Raw genomic sequence first — 17579 nt, 5'->3', positions numbered from 1 at the left:
TAGCAATTCATGAAGTAGGACATTGACCAAATAACGCTGCAGCACAAATAAGATATACCGCACTCTCCCCAACACCACCCCTCAAAGCAGTATTCCTTCCTGAGACTCCTCGTAAGAGTGTGCCTGAATCATCCAGTCCTGCATATAGCTCCTAAAGTAGCATACGCCTTTAGAATGGATGGCCCATGAAGGAGTAGCCAGCAAGCAGAGAATCACAGAATCATAGAATATCAGGGTTGGAAGGGACCTCAGGAGGTCATCTAGTCCAACCCCCTGCTCAAAGCAGGACCGATCCCCAATTAAATCATCCCAGCCAGGGCTTTGTCAAGCCTGACCTTAAAAACTTCTAAGGAAGGAGATTCCACCACCTCCCTAGGTAACGCATTCCAGTGTTTCACCACTCTCCTAGTGAAAAAGTTTTTCCTAATATCCAACCTAAATCTCCCCCACTGCAACTTGAGACCATTACTCCTTGTTCTGTCATCTGCTACCACTGAGGACAGTCTAGAGCCATCCTCTTTGGAACCCCTTTCAGGTAGTTGAAAGCAGCTATCAAATCCCCCCTCATTCTTCTCTTCCGTAGACTAAACATCCCCAGGTCCCTCAGAGATACATTGCAAATAAAAGGTGTATGTTACCTCTTTTTCAAGGGTCTTGTATCCACACAGAGTGTTGATGACTTCTCCAGGGACCTATTAACATGAAAATTGTTTCAGGCTTAGAGCTGGGTTTTGAGGAAATGCAAAAAAAAAAAATAATCCTGAGACATATAAAAGCTGCTCCCACTGTCTCTGGAGCTTGTATCTCAGACTTTTCATCACAAACACAAGACAAGTAGTTAACAAGCCTCTGACATCAGTGGGGACTTTTTCCAACACAACACAAAAGCTAAGGACTAAGCAATATACTCCCAGAGCTTTCTAACGGATGCCTGAGAGTCAGTAACATGCATGGAGTTTTTCCCATAGCAGCAGTGAGGTCTTTCCCATCCAGCCATCTTAGCTAATTCCAGGCTGGCTAATGCAGAGCTGCCACCTACATGTGACGTCCAGTGTTTGCTAGGTCCAGTTTGCAACGATTCAGGGAGGGGCTCCTACCAATTCATTTGGGAGTCTATACAGCTTCCTATTGGGAAATTTTTCTTTATTTTCTCTTTGTTTAATTTCACTCCATTACTCCTAGTTATATGGCCTATTACACCACCCTCAGTAACATCTCTCCCCTTGGGGTGATCTAAGTGCTTCAGGAATCAGGGCCTATACCCTCATTGGAGAACGTGATAACGTAAGAACACAAACTCTCATTCTCTATGGTCCATGGGACTTTTCCAAGAGAGGTTTAGAAACTGGCTTGGGAATTACAAAGGAGCAGGTTTCCCATGAGCGGCCCACCATTTCCATCCCAGTTCTGTCAGAGAACAGACCTTCTTCTGGTTTTTGGTCATTTTGATTCTTGATAAAACCCGGAAAGGCAGAGAAGCCTGAGAATTGTCAGGGAAGTTAGCAGAAGGCCTGCTGAATACACTGACAAGAAGGAATTCACCATGCCTCAGGACGAGGACTATAATGCATGTTCGCTTATTTTGTGGATCAAACAGAAGCTTTCTTATTTCAAGGCAATAAACTGAGATTAGGTGTATATTTCAAAAGGTGCGTTGTGTCCATACAATGGCCCCATTGAAAGCATAATAATTTTAGCAATGAGACAATTTGGCAACCAGTAAAAGCTGCTAGACAAGAAAACAAACTTTCCATGTTTTAGAGGCACAGAGATGAAAAGGAGAAATGTGCACATTTTGGAGAAAATTGTGCTTTTCTGTAAAATGTGGCATAAAAGAAACCGTAGAACAGGCTGCAGCCATTAAGCCCCAGTCTGGTCCTTCTATAATTGGTGAGGAAATTATTCTAACATTTCTTTACTACAAATAGTCATTTTGACAATATGTCACTGCTCAGGGCTATTGTAAAACACGCCTTTTTCCATTTCCATTTATGCACGGCTAATCTGCCTGTCTGTGGCAAACAGAACAGAGTTAAAAAGGCTGATATAACTCCATTGCTCAGGAGCGTGTGTGCGTGTTATACGGGGCACACGGGTGAAATCCTGGCTGCACTGATGTCAATGGGAAAGCTCCCATTGACTTCAGTGGGATCAGGATTTCATCCTTTGGGTTTGCTTCTCATTTGCACCATTCGGACAGTGCAATGGGGCCTCTGAATGAGGGCAAATGTAATTCACGTCTGTGTTAAGGCGCCATGATGTTGCCGGAATGGTATAAAGGGGACTTTTGTGTCACTGAGGATCCAGCCTTTTAAGGATGAGTCAACACTTACGCTGCATCGGCCCAGCTGTGCCGATGGGTGCACCACTGTAGCACGTTAACGAAGAGCTCTCCCGTCGGCGTAGATAAGCTCCCACCCCGAGAGGCAGCAGCAATGCTGACGGGGTCGACATAGCACCGTCTACAGAGGGGGTTAGGTTGGTATAACTACGTCACGCAGGGGTGTGTTTTTCACACCCTGGAGTACAGAGCTGTGAAGGAGCAGGGAGTGGGGAGGATTGACCTGGGGATGTTGCAGGGGAGTTTTACTGGGACTGTCTGCATTGGGGATGGGATAGCAGGGGGTGGCTTCACTGGAGGGACGATACCTGAGCCTGTAACCTGAGCCCAGAATGGGGGTTGGGGCCAGGTGACACCTTTTGCCCGGGAAGCTGGACAAAGGCTGGAGGAGGAGCCAGGGGGAGGCTGGGGAGAGACTGCTGGAGGGGGTTTCAGTTTGGAGTGGTCTGAGGAAACGCAGGGAGCCCCAAGTAAGCTCCCTGCCCTCAGAGGGACCTGACTGAGGGGTCCTGTTTGTACCTACAAATTCTGTTTGGAACTGTGTTCCTGTTGTCTAATAAACCTTCCATTTTACTGGCTGGCTGAGAGTCACGGGGAATCGCAGGAAGCAGGGGGGTGCAGGGCCCTGACTCCTCCACACTCCATGACAACAGTTATACCAGGCCTGAATCTTGCTTGACTTATAGTTCTGGAGCCTTGCTATTTCACCTGTCCTGCATGAAAGCAGGGTTTTCGTTTTTGTTAAACATGTTATTCAATGGACTGCACCCTGCATAGCAACACAATTGCTTTAGGACACATCTCCAGGACTGTACCAGGTACAGGGCCCAAGGACCTCCCATGCTGAGCCAATTATGTCCCTCCTGAAGGGCTGATGCTCCCCCGTAGAATGGGGTCTACAAACGCAGCTGTGGTTTAATGCCCCCTCAAGTACTTTTTGCTGTGGAATGCAACTGTGAAGCCATTAAACCAGCAGGCCTCTGCACAGGGCTACTTTCCCTGAAGGGAAACATGATGTGTAATGTGTTTAATGTTTGCAGACCTTTAGGTTTAATTCATACTAACCAGCACACGTTCCCCCTCCAAGCTCATTTTTAGTGCCACCACAGCATGTCCAGGCACTGGAGGACAATGATACTTACCCACTTTTGTTAAGCACTTTGAGATCTATGGATGAAAAGTGCTGAGTATTAGAGGAGAACTTCTCATTGCAAGCAGAAGGTGGAACTGTAGAGCAGCGAAGACGCTGGCTCACCACGCAGGTTCACAGGGCTGAGAACAGAACTGCCAAGTCGATATCACAGCTCCATAGTTTTAGAGAACCCCCCGCTCCCGCCGGAAGGGAGTACTAGGATGAAACTAGAGCTGGATGGGAAACAATTTTCCTACCCTGTGAACATTTTCCAGATATTTCCCATTCCATATCAGGACAAAATTGAGGTCTTCTGAGGTTTTTCACAGAACAGAAGGTGGGGGTGGGGTGGCAAGGAGAGACACACATACATTCCCCTCCCCAGAATGGTTAATATCTCTGTGGTTAGGGCATTTCTTTGGGATATGAGACACCTGGCTTCAAATTCCTGCTCTGCCTGATTCAGAGCAGATACTTAAAGCCGGGTCTCCCACTTCCCCAATAAGTGTGCTAACCACTGGGCTCTACACACAGATATAGGTTTTGACTAGCAATTTCACCGTGGACCCAGGAAACCTTTCCCGGTGAGAGTTTTGTCGGAACCGGGGTAGATTCTTGTGAAAAGTTTCAGTTTTGACAAATCCACGTTTTCTGACGAAAAACTATTTTGTTGAAAAATTCCCAACCAGCTCTTGATAAAACTACGTGGTGAACCTTGTGGTGGGTTTTCCCATGTATTCTCTTCCCATGGGTTCTACCCAGAAAGGTTGCATTAGGACCCAATAACATCAACATCCATGAAGTCTTTTGAGCTGTCTTTGCAAGACTTCTTCTGCACTTCTGGAAAAGTCCTACAGAATTTAATCACAGTGAAACTGTCTACAGGTTCTGCATCTTACAGAATGTAAATAGAAAAGCATAGCTCTGTAAGGTTCTGGGGGCTCGGTCTTGTATTTCTAGGTGTTTGGGTGTGAATACAATATATCTATAATGCTGCTGCTTTGGAATTCCAGGGGTTGAGCCAAAAATCTATTGCATGGGTAACTTTCTCACTCAAATTCCATAGAAAATGTTCCAAAAACCTATGCAAACCTGTTGAATTTCAATAAAAATCCTACTGGCATAATCCCTATTAAATTCTATAGGATTTGACCATAAGGCTCTGTCATCAATTAATTTTTGAAAATGTATTTGTCTGGCACTTTCTCCTATTCCAGCTATTTCCAACTTTGCATTAAATGACTCAGGGTTCTTTTATCATCTCAATTTCCCAACCCGGTGCCCACACAGCCTTCAGCTTCAGTAATGACATCATGACACCTGCTCCCAGCTGCATCAGATATTTCTGGTACACCAATCTGGTCTACTTAGCTTTTAAATATGTCTGTCCTAGCTTTTGGATTTCATCTGTGCCAATCTCTTCTCTTTCTATTAAGAGATATTTTAATTTCCTTGAACAGAAAAACCTTGATAGATAAAGATGCGGGAGAAACATGGGTTTTCAAATAACATTTATATTCACTGTATTACTGGCCCATTATCAGCAATATTAATTTTAACATACAAGGTGGCCAATAGCAGCTTGCAAATAGTCTTTCTAAATACTGACAAATTTTACAAGTGCTTGTATACTAATGCTAGAAGTCTAAATACTATGATGGGTGAACCTGAGTGCTGTTTTTAAATGAGGATATGGATATAATAGACATTACAGAAGCTTGGTGGAATGATGCTAATCAATGGGACACAGTAATACTAGAGTACAAAATATACCGTAATTACAGAGTAGGTCATGCTGGTGGGGAAGTAGCATTATATGCGAAAGAAAGCATAGAGTCAAATATAGTAAAAATCTTAAATGAATCAAACTGAACCACAGAATCTCTATGGGTAAAAATTCCATGCTTTAATAATAAGAGGATAGGAGTAGGAATATATTACCAACCACCTGACCAGACTGCAAAATACTCAGGGAGATTAGATTTCAGAGTAGCAGCCGTGTTAGTCTGTATCCACAAAAAGAAAAGGAGTACTTGTGGCACCGTAGGGACTAACAAATTTATTTGAGCATAAGCTTTCGTGAGCTACAGCTCACTTCATCGGAGATTAGAGAGGCTACAAAACCAGAAAACCCAATAAAAATGGGGGGATTTCAACTATCCCCATATTGGCTGGGTACATGTCACTTCAGAATGGGATGCAGAGATAAAATTTCCTGACATTAATGACTGCTTCTTGGAACAGCTAATCCTGAAAACCACAAGGGGAGAGGCAATTCTTGATTTAGACCTAAGTGGAGCACAGGATCTGGTCCAAGAGGTGCACGTAGCAGAATCGCTTGATAATAGCGACCAAAAGGTAATTAAATTAACATCCTTGTAGGGGGGAAAATACCAAAGACACCCACCACAGTAGTATTTAACTTCAAAAAGGGAAAGACACAAAAATGAGGAATCTAGTTAAAGGGAAATTAAAAGGAACAATGAAGTGCCTGCAGGCTTAATGTAAACTATTTAAAACACCATAATAGAGGCTCAAACTAAACATATTCCCCCAAATAAAAAAAATTTATAAGAGGCCCAAAAAATGCCACCCTGGCTAAACAACAGGGTAAAAGACAGTCGCAAAAAGACATCCTTTAAAAATTGGAAGTAAGTCCTACAGAGGAAAATACAAAGGAACATAAACTCTGGCAAGCCAAGTGCAAAAATATAATTAGGCAGGCCAAAAGAGAATTTGAAGAGCAACTAGCAAAAGACACAAAAGCTAACAGCAAAACCTCAGAAGTCACTAAGTAATAAGTTACCAGGGCCAGATGGGATTCACCCAAGAGTTCTGAAGGAACTCAAATGTGAAATTGTGGAACTAGTAACTGTGGTACGTAAACAACTGCTTAAATTAGCCCCTGTATCAGATGACTGGAGGGAAGTTAATGCAACGCAGATTTTAAAAAAAGGCTCCAGAGGTGATCCTGGCAATCACAGGCTGGTAAGCCTGACTTCAGTACCAGATAAATTGCCTGAAAGTATAATAAAGAACAGACACATAGATTAACACAATGCGTTGGGGAAAAGTCAAAATGGCTTTTGTAAAGAGAAATTATACCTCAATCTATTAGAATTCTTTGAGGTTGTCAACAAGCATGTGGATAATAGTGATCAAGTGGATATAGTGTACTTGGAGTTTCAGAAAGCCTTTGACAAGGTCCCTCACCAAAGGCTCCTAATCAAAGCAAGTAGTGATGGGATAAGAGAGAAGGTCCTCTCATGGATCAGAAACTTGTTAAAAGATAGAAAACAAATGGCAGGCATAAATAGTCAATTTTCACAATGGAGAGAGGTAAATAACAGGGTCCCCCAAAGATCTGTACTGGGACCAATGCTACTGGGTAAACAGTGAGACAGCAAAGTTTACAGATGACACAAAATTACTCAAGACAGGTAAATCCAAAGCAGACTGCGAAGAGTTACAAAGGGCTCTCACTAAACTGGGTGACTGGGCAACAAAATGGCACAAGAAAGTCAATACTGATTAGTGCAAAGTCACATGTACTGGAAGACATAATCCCAACCACACATACAAAATGATGAGTTCTAAATTAGCTTTTTTCATTCAAGAAAGATCTTGGATTCAGCATGAATAGTTCTCTGAAAACATCTGCTCAATGTGCAGCAACAGTCAAAAAAGCTGACAGAGAAGGCCAACAGAGCTGGGGGAAGAGGTAGATACGCTGGAAGGTAGGGATAGGGTCCAGAGTGACCTAGACAAATGGGAGGATTGGGCCAAAAGAAATCTCATGGAGGTTCAACAAAGACGAGTGCAGAGTCCTGCACTTAGGAAGGAAGAATCCCGTGCACTGCTGCAGGCTGGGGATCGACTGGCTAAGCAGCAGTTCTGCAGAAAAGGACCTAGGGATTACAATTGATGAGAAGCTAGATATGAGTGAGCAGTGTGCCCTTGTTGCCAAGAAGGCCAAAGGCATATTGGGCTGTATTAGTAGGAACATTGCCAGCATATCAAGGGAAGTGATTATTCCCCTCTATTTGGCACTGGTGAGGCCACACATGACATGTTTTGTCCAGTTTTGGTCCCCCCCCAACAGAAGGGATGTGGACAAATTGGAAAGAGTCCAGAGGAGGGCAACAAAAATTATTAGGGGGCTGGGGCACATGACTTACAAGGAGAGGCTGAGGGAACTGGGGTTGTTTAGTCTGCAGAAGAGAAGAATGAGGGGGGATTTGATAGCAGCCTTCAACTACCTGAAGGGGGGTTCCAAAGAGGATGGAGCTCAGCTGTTCTCAGTGGTGGCAAATGACAGAACAAGGAGCAATGGTCTCAAGTTGCCATGGGGGAGGTCTAGGATGGATATTATAAAACACTATTTCACTAGGAGGGTGGTGAAGCACTGGAATGCGTTACCTAGGGAGGTGGTGGAATCTTCATCCTTAGAAGTTTTTAAGGTCAGGCTTGACAAAGCCCTGGCTGGGATGATTTAGTTGGGGATTGGTCCTGCTTTGAGCAGGGGGTTGGACTAGATGACCTCCTGAGGTCCCTTCCAACCCCGATATTCTATGATTCTATGAATAAAAATGCTTCTGTACAAGGAGAGATTAAAAAGACTGGCCCTGTTCAACTTGGAAGGATATGGCAGAAGCCTGTAGAATTGTGACTGTGTGGAGAAAGAGGGTAAGGGAGTGTTATTTACCCATTCACATAGAACACAAGAACCAGGGGTCACCCGATGACATTAATGGGCAGCAGGTTTAAAGCAAACGGAAGGAAGTACTTCTTCACACAACGCACAGACAACCCATGATTCTCATTGCCAGGGGATGTTGTGAAGGCCAAAAGTGTAACTGGGTTCAAAAAAGAATTAGATCAGTTCCTGGAGGATAGTTTCATCAGTGGCTTCTAGCCAAGATGGTCAGGGACAGAACCCCATGTTCGGGGTGTCCCTAAACCTCTGACTGCCAGAAGCTGGGACTGGATGACAGGGCAAAATGGATCAGTTGATAAATTACCCCGTTCTGTTCATTCCCTCTGAAACACCTGGCACCAGCTGCTGTCGGAGGATACTGGGCTAGATGAACTATTGGTCTGACCCAGTCTGGTCGTTCTTATGTTCTTGCCTAGATGCAGAGCAGAATTCACACTTACAAGCATAACAGATGGTAGAAAAGTTGAACTTGTTCCCACTGAAGAAATCTGAATTTCACTTTAAAATCCTCACCTTCCACCCACTGCCGATGTTTCAACAGCAATATTTCATGGCTTTGCTTTAAGAGAATTGCTGTGATTTGCAACTGGGCATACCGACAGGGGAACACAAGACAGAGAGAGTCAGGAGATCTGCATCCTATTCCCAACTCTGTCAGTCTGCTTCTGTGACCTGGGGAAACTCACTTCTCTGTGTGTCTTTTTCACCATCTGCAAGATGGAGATGGATAACAGTACTTAAGCTTCTTACATGGAGTTAATTCCTTAGTGCATGAAATATACCTATATGCAGAAGGCCATCATGAGCCCTATGTACTACTTAAATCCCTAATTGTCCTCAAATACTTAAGAGGCACATAGCCTTGTGGTAGCCCTCTGGAGTGTTTGCAAAGCAATATAGAAGTGGAAAGTGTTATAACTAATAGGAAAAGGAATAGTTAGTACACATTTTTTGCTTTAGGTGTTATAATAGAGATCTTGTTCCAATTTCTCAGAGCATTCCTTGTGAGATTTACATAAATGGTGACAGGTGGACTTTTCCAGTAACCCTCTCTGCCTCACTTTCCTTTCTACAGAGAGAAATCAAGAGTTTTACCGTGTGCCCAGAAAATATCACTCTGTGGAAGAGAAGACATCTAGTGACAGCACCTCCAAGCAGCAAGCAGGTGGAAGCCTGACATCTGCCCATCTTTGTTGCTATTTGTCTCTAATATTGGAACTAACTTATTTATAGCAGATTCGTTTGAAAGACGACATCAGATCTCTTGGCAGTGAAAGTAGGGGCTTCTGAGAATTCTAGAGATAAATTGTGATGACTGCAGGGATTAAGAGCAGGATGTAAAGTGCTTCCAGAAACCCTAAAGAAATGGGGAATAATTCCAGGTTGCCTGCAGCCATGCCATTTTGGGCTGTGATCGGAGCACTCACAAGATAAGTAGGGACAGAGCAGCGGGACACCACTCTACAAATTGAGAATGGGGTCAGAATGGAAACAATGCCACAGAATGGTGCTACAAGGTACTGCATTTCAGAAGGATGCAAAACTGAGCATTTTTTCTGAAATGAATCTAAGTAAAAATATAACAATACAAATTCAGCTGCTCAAAGTTATTCTGACTCCGAATCAAGACCTTATGAACACTATTGCATGATGGATTCTGTCTGTCTGTGGGCCTCATTCTGACAGCTGTGTTCAGTTTTTTTATGCCTTTCTGCAGATGATAGGAGTTTTGCCTGAGTAAGAGTGAAAACTGAGTACCCTTTACACTCGGGATATGGCCCAGTTAAATTAAACAAAGAAGTAAATGTAATATTTGGGAACGTAACTCATGCATGTGAGAAAGGTCTTGGATGCTGGCCACACTGTATATAGGGAGAAGAAAAGCTAGAAATATTCTCCCCTGGGGAATTTTAATCACAAAGCCCTATGTATTCCTCTTGGAGAGCAAAACCTCAAAAAGAATTTCCAGGTGCAAGTTAATTATCAAAGGGCTCCTGAAAGACCTTCAACTAAATGGGATTACTGAGTCCTTAGAATCTCTGGTTTCAGAGTAGTAGCCGTGTTAGTCTGTATCGGCAAAAAGAAAAGGAGGACTTGTGGCACCTCAGAGACTAACAAATTTATTTGAGCATAAGCTTTCGCGAGCTGTAGCTCATGAAAGCTTATGCTCAAATACATTGGTTAATCTCTAAGGTGCCACAAGTCCTCCTTTTCTTAGAATCTCTCTCAGTCACAGGCTACTTGGTATTTGAAGATGATCTTAGTGAGTGGGCCTGTTTTCTGTATGGGCCCAGGGAGAAGACACTTGCTATTCTTTCCCTTTTTGTTTCTCAGTGAATTACATGCTGGTGAAAGGTGCCAGATGGACAGTCCAGTATGTATCCATAGGACAGAAACAACACAAGTTATGGCATTGCCCGACACATCCCTCCCGCACCAATGTATCTTATCCCTGACCAGGAGAGAAAAACTCTAGGGGCAATAGTCTCCTTGCTCAGTTCTTGACATCTCTGCTAAGATACACACAGAAGGCAACGTCATCCAGTGGACAGAGCAAGGGACAGGGGAGCCAGTTGCCACTGACCTTCTATCTGTCCTTTCACAAGTCAGATCCCCTCTCTGAGCATCTGTTCCCCTCCTGTCCTCTGCCTTGTCTATTTAGATGGGCAGTCCCCATGCATGTACAGCACATAGTACAAAGGGGTTCCATTATTGGTTGGGGCCTCTAGCAACTGTAGTAAAAATAATAAATATTGCTAGCAGCAGTTGATAGAGGAGTTTGTGTGATGTGGGCACCTATGAATTAGGAAGCACACAGATCTTCACCACGTTTCACACAGTTACTGAAGCAGGCGAGCAGCTCTATGGAGCAGGGACTGTCTCTTTGTTCTGAGTTTGTACAGCACCTTGCACAGTGGGATCCTGGTCCGTAGCTAGGTAGTACGATAATACAACAACAGAAGTTGGTCCAATAAAAAAACATGACTTCACCCACCTTGTCTCTGTAATTTTCCCAACAAGTTGGTCACTGCCAACCGGATGCCCAGAAATGAAGATTTTATTTTTTTAAATTTAGAGCGGTGAGAGCAAGAGATTGGAAGTCACAATGACTTGGTTCTAGCCTTACCTCAGCCCTGGCTTGCCCAGGTTCACACAACTCACTTAAACTACTTGCTGCCTCAGTTTCCCTGTCTGGAAAAACAGACTGCAACATGGATACTTTCAGAGGGGCGCTAAGACTTGATTCGTGTTAGCAAAACACTTCGCGCTCCAACAGCAGTTTTCAGCTGCAGAGCTCAAAGCACTTGTGACAAAGCAGTACCATTATCCCCATTTTTTCCCCTGGGAAAACTGATCCACAGGAGAGGTCATAGCAAGTCAGCGGCAGAGCTGGGAACAGACTCCATGAACATGGACTCTAAGTCCAACGTCCTTTTCACTCACCCACACACTAGGACAGAAATGCACAGCAATGGTGTTCATGCTGAGAAAAGCTTATCAACTTTGACAGGTGGGCTGAAGTGGGACAGTTTTCCTTTACGAGGAAGGCTGGGGGAGGGATAGTTCTCCCTCTTGCAGTGCCGTGTTCTGTTCATGCACAGAAAGCTGATTCCAATCATAATTATTGGAAAATAGAAAAGAAAAATCAAATATTGATCTTTTATTTTCTTAATTATGCACTTTCTCCTTCCCCTTTGCTAACGGCACCTAACAATTTAACGTAAAACACTTCAGCAAGTTCTCATCAGGGTAGCTGAGACCTATTAGCCCCCATCAGAGCCAACCTTTTTCAGAGCAGAGGGCAGAATTTATTACTGCAATGGATTGGCCTGAAGTGATTTGAGACAAGCACTGTTGTATGCAGGGCTGTTGTAGATGCGTTGCTCCCAGGATGTTAGAGAGACAAGGTGGGTGAGGTAATATCTTTTATTGGACCGATACACTGGACCAGAGGTTGGTCCAATAAAAGATATATTACCTCACCCACCTTGACGCTTTAATACTAGCATGTCATTTTGGCAAAGGTCATCACACCCTGTGCAAATTCCAAAGACGTGTATTCCAACCTTGGCCTCTATCCCAGCAGACCTTAAAAAGCTCCTCTTTGTGTCCACTTTCATCCACTGCCTTCTCTCCTAGTTTATTTCTCTCTTATAATTTGTATTATGGTAGCACCTAGAGGCCCCAACCAAGACCAGGAACTCATTGTACTAGGCACTGTACATACACGAAACACAGAGGGAAAGTGACTTGCCCAAGTTCATACAGGGCATCAGTGACAGAGTTGGGAAGAAAGCTCAGGTCTCCTGGATCACAGTGTGTACTCTGATCCACGCTTTTTCCTCTTCCTTGTTCCTTTGTTGCTAGGCAAGGCTGAGAGATTCTTAACAAGGCGTTGATCCCTAAGCCCTTTAGCACCCACCAACCCTTAACCAGGGGGCAGAGCTACTCAGGAAGACCAGGGCTTTAAAAAGCCCCTCCTAAGTGACCAGAGGAGCTAGCAACCAGGAGTGGCTCACAGGGGAGTTTTGCGAGGGAGTTCTCCAGTGAAAGAGGGGTCATTACGTGACCCTTGGGGTATGTCTGTTGTCTGTAGCGTGTGTTTGTGGTGTGCTCGTTGCTTGACTGAAATATACCGTGTGGTCTGTTTGTTTGGGGGACCATGTGCTGAGCCTAGCAGCCTGCTAAGCAAGGCTGAGAGTTTCTTAACAGGAGCGGCTAACAGGGGAGTTTTGCGAGGGAGTTTGGGGGTGGAGGGGGGGCCTAGATACACTTAACATTCTTTAAACTTAAAGCCAAAAACACCCCCTGATAAAAACAACACATCAACAAAGGAACGAGCTGCAGGACTAAAAAGGAATCCAGGCAGATGTCCAGCAACAGAGCGGGGGCTACCCAGTTTATTGCACCCAATGCAGCACGTATGATTTCCTGCCCTATGGGCAGGTGGCGTATGTGCGCGTTTGGGGCAAGGAGCTCCTGGCTCTCAGTGACAGTGTATGGGCTTTGGAGACCAGAGTGGCTGAACTGGAGGAGCTAAGAGAAACAGAGAGGTACACAGATGAGACTTTCCGGGACACAGTAGAACGGACCCACCCCCGGCCTGACGCCCTCTGTGCTGTTGGAGGGATGAAAGTCTCAGGGAAAGAGAACATCAAACTGGAGCGGAGGGGAATGATCCCATAGTTGGGACCCTCCTTCCAGATGATGTCATGGTCTCCTCTCACACTGAGGATACCTCTCCAGGGGAGGGAACTCCAGTTATTAGGAAGAGACAGGTAATAGTTATGGGGGATTCGATCATTAGAAACACAGATCGCTGGGCTTGCGATGACCAGGAGAACTGCATGGTGACTTGCCTGCCTGGTGCGAAGGTTGCGGATCTTTTGAGACATCGAGATAGATGTATGTGTAGTGCTGGGGAGGAGCCGGTGGCTGCGGTATATGTAGCTACCAATGACATAGGGAAGGTAGGAGAGAGGTCCTGGAGGCCAAACTTAGGCTGCTAGGTATGAGATTGAAGTCCAGGGCCCCCATGGGAGCATTCTCTGAAATGCTTCCAGTTCCATGCGCAGGACCAGTCAGAACTGCAGGGTCTCAATGCATGGATGAGACAATGGTGTAGGGAGTAGGGGTTTAGATGTATTAGGAACTGGGGAAACTTTTGGGAAAGGGGGAGCCTATACAGAAAGGATGGGCACCATCTGAACCAAAATGGAACCAGATTGCTGGCACTTAACATTAAAAAGGTCGTAGAGCAATTTTTAAACTAAGGGCTGGGGGGGGACGGGGGGAACGACACCGACAGGTGCGGAGGAGCACGTGGTTGGACAGAGGCATCCTTTAGGGGAGGATCTATTAACGGAGATTCTCTATGTCCCAGTAAGGAGGAGAGGATGGAAGATGAGAAAATACAGGTAAGATCTGATGAGAAACAGTCAGCTGAAAGAGTGTCCCATTCAATTACATCATGTAATGGCAGATAGCTAAAAAGTGACAAGTTTTTAAACTGCTATATACAAATGCTAGAAGTCCAAATAATAAGATGGGCAAACTAGAGTGCCTCATATTTAATATTGATGTAATAGGCACCACAGAAACTTGGTGGAATGAGGATAATCAATGGAACACAGTAATACCAGGGTACAAAATCTATCAGAAGGACAGAACAGGTCGTGCTGGTGGGGGAGTGGCACTATAGGTGAAAGAAAGCATATAATCAAATGAAGTAAAAATCTTAAATGAACCAAACTGTACCATAGAATCTCCATGGGTCGTAATTCCATGCTCAAATGATAAGAATATAGCAGTAGAGATATATTACTGACCACCTGGCCAGGATGGTGAGTGACTGTGAAATGCTCAGGGAGATTAGAGAGGCTATAAAAATAAAAAACTCAATAATAATGGGGGATTTCAACTACAGTGGAGTCGCATCATACTTGCATTTAACTTACGTGAACTATACGCGCTTGGCAAAAAAAAAACAAACAAAAAAAACCAACAACGCGCGGCAGTGGGGTACTGTAGAGGAGTCGATGGGAGAGCGCTCGGGGGTTGATTTATCACTTCTAGACTAGACGCGATAAATCAACCCCCGCTGGATCGATCGTTGCCTGCCGATCCGGTAAGCATCTCGCTGGGCTGAGTGAGATTCTAGTGTCTAAAGAGAATGTATTTTTCATACAACATGGCCCCTAAACACAAGCCAACTTCTTCATTTGGTGCTCAACTGAAGAAACAGAGATCTGTTCCAACGCTGGAGGAAAAACTGGCTGCGTTGGACTTATTGAGAGATGGTATGTCGGTCTCCAACGTGGCGTGTAAATATGGCCACAATGAATCTAGCATCTGTGCCATCAAGATTCAAGAGAGAGAACGTCATCAAGCCGCGGCATCAAGTGCTCCAATAACTGCTAAGGTGATGAGCCAGATGCGTGGTAAGACTTTAATGAAGACTGAAAAGGCATTAAACTTATGGCTGGAAGACATGAACCGTAAACGTGTGCCTATAGATGGCAACATGTTACGAGAAAAGGCTCTTAGCCTCTACGCGCTGTTCAAACCTCCTGCCAAAGAGGGACAGCCTTCTGAGGAGAAGGAATTCAAAGCCAGCCAAGGATGGCTTAACAGTTTTAGGAACAGCTTCAAAAACGTGCAGACTACTGGTGAAGCTGCATCTGCCAATGAAGAGGCAGCAAAAGCCTGCCCCGAACAACTAAAGAAAGTCCTAGAAGAAAAGGGCCATCTTCCGGAACAAATTTTTAATGCTGACGAGACTGGGCTCTTCTGGAAAGAAATGCCCAACCACACTTACACTTTGAAATCGGAAAGACAAGCCCCTGGCTTCAAAGCAGCTAAAGAGCGTGTGACTGTTTTGTGGCAATGCGGCTGGGCACTTAATAAAGCTGGGCTTATGCTACAGGGCTGCAAATCCTTGTGCCCTAAAAGGCAAGAACAAAAATTTCCTGCCTGCGTTCTGGCAACCAAATAAAAAGGCTTGGGTGACGGCAGCATTATTTCCAGATTGGTTCCACACGTGTTTCATTCCAGAGGTCAAGCAGTACCTTGAAGAGAAAGGACTTGACTTTAAAGTGCTGCTGATCGTAGACAATGCTCCTGGCCACCCTGAGGCACTCCGGTTTGCGCATAAGGATGTTGAAGTCGTCTTTCTCCCTTTTTTTATTCTTCCGTCTCTCTCTCTTTTTGACTATACACGATTTTCGCCTTACGTGCTGACTTTAGAACCTAACCCCCGCGTAAGATGCGACTCCACTGTATCCCCATATTGGCTGGGTACATGTCACCTCAGGATGGGATGCAGAGATAAAGTTTCTTGACACCTTAAATGACTGCTTCTTGGAGCAGCTAGTCCTGGAGCCCACAAGAGGAGAGGCAATTCTTGATTTAGTCCTAAATGGAGCACAGGTTCTAGTCCAAGAAGTGAATATAGATGGACCGCTTGGTAATAGTGACCAGAATATAATTAAATTTAACATCCCTGTGGCGGGGAAAACACCACAGTGGCCCAACCTGTAGCATTTAATTTCAGAAAGGGGAACTACACAAAAATGAGGACGCTAGTTAAACAGAAATTAAAAGGTACAGCACCAAAAGTGAAATCCCTGCAAGCTGCATGGAAACATTTTAAAGACACCATAATAGAGGCTCAACTTAAATGTACACCCCAAATTAAAAAACATAGTAAGAGAACCAAAAAAGTGCCACTGTGGCTACACAACAAAGTAAAAGAAGCAGTGAGAGACAAAAAGGCATCCTTTAAAAAGTGGAAGTTAAATCCAGTGAGGAAAACAGAAAGGAGCATAAACTCTGGCAAATGAAAAAAAATACAATTAGGAAGGCCAAAAAAGAATTTGAAGAACAGCTGGCCAAAGACTCACAAAGTAATAAAAAAAAAAAGATTGCTAAGTACTTCAGAAGCAGGAAGCCCGTTAAACAACCAGTGGGGCCACTGGATGGAAGATGCTAAAGGAGAGATGCTAAAGGAGCACTCAAGGACGATAAGGCCTTTGCGGAGAAACTAAATGAATTCTTTGCATCAGTCTTCATGGCCAAGGATGTGAGGGAGATTCCCAAACCTGAGCCATTCTTTTTAGGTGACAAATCTGAGGAACTGTCCCAGATTGTGGTGTCATTAGAGGAGGTTTTGGAACAAATTGATACACTAAACAGTAATAAGTCACCAGGACCAGATGGAATTCACCCAAGAGTTCTGAAGAAACTCAAATATGAAATTGCAGAACTACTAACTGTAGTTTCTAACCTATCATTTAAATCAGCTTCGGTACCAAATGACTGGAGGATAGCTAACGTGACGCCAATTTTTAAAAAGGGCTCCAGAAGTGATCCTGGCAATTACAGGTCTGTAAGCCTGACGTCAGTACTGGGCAAACTGGTTGAAACTATAGTAAAGAACAAAATAGTCCGATACATAGAGGAACATAATTTGTTGGGGAAGAGTCAACATGGTTTTTGTAAAGGGAAATAATGCCTCACCAATCTACGAAAATTCTTTGAGGGGGTCAAACAAGCATGTGGACAAGGAGGATCTAGTGGATATAGTGTACTTAGATTTTCAGAAAGCCTTTGACAAGGTCCCTCACCAAAGGCTCTTAAACAAAGTAAGCTGTCATGAGATAAGAGGGAAGGTCCTCTCATGGATTGGTAATTGGTTAAAAGATTGGAAACAAAGGGTAGGAATAAATGGTCAATTTTCAGAATGGAGAGAGGTAAATAGTGGTGTCCCCCAGGGGTCTGTACTGGGACCAGTCCATTTCAACATATTCAGAAATGATCTGGAAAAAGGGGTAAACAGCGAGGTGGCAAAATTTGCAGATGATACAAAACTACTCAAGATAGTTAAGTCC

The 17579-nt window shown here is 44.2% G+C and overlaps 1 protein-coding gene across 2 annotated transcripts in view; it reads right to left on the bottom strand.

The window, feature by feature from the left end:
- The window catches only part of LOC141978317 (tetraspanin-15-like), a 198080-nt gene that overhangs the window by 40255 nt on the left and 140246 nt on the right, over positions 1 to 17579 (bottom strand). The window contains exon 6 of one of the 2 annotated variants that reach the window (XM_074940327.1): positions 639 to 692. The exons of the other annotated variant lie outside the window; for it this stretch is intronic. Coding sequence (XP_074796428.1) covers positions 639 to 692 — 54 coding nt within the window. The remainder of the gene's footprint in view (positions 1 to 638; positions 693 to 17579) is intronic. 2 annotated transcript variants of the gene reach the window in all.

This window comes from Natator depressus, chromosome 26 (genome assembly GCF_965152275.1).
Source record: "Natator depressus isolate rNatDep1 chromosome 26, rNatDep2.hap1, whole genome shotgun sequence".
Classification (NCBI taxonomy): domain Eukaryota; kingdom Metazoa; phylum Chordata; order Testudines; family Cheloniidae; genus Natator; species Natator depressus.
The sequence above is the reverse complement of the archived record's forward strand: the minus strand, read 5'-3'. Positions and strand labels throughout refer to the sequence as shown.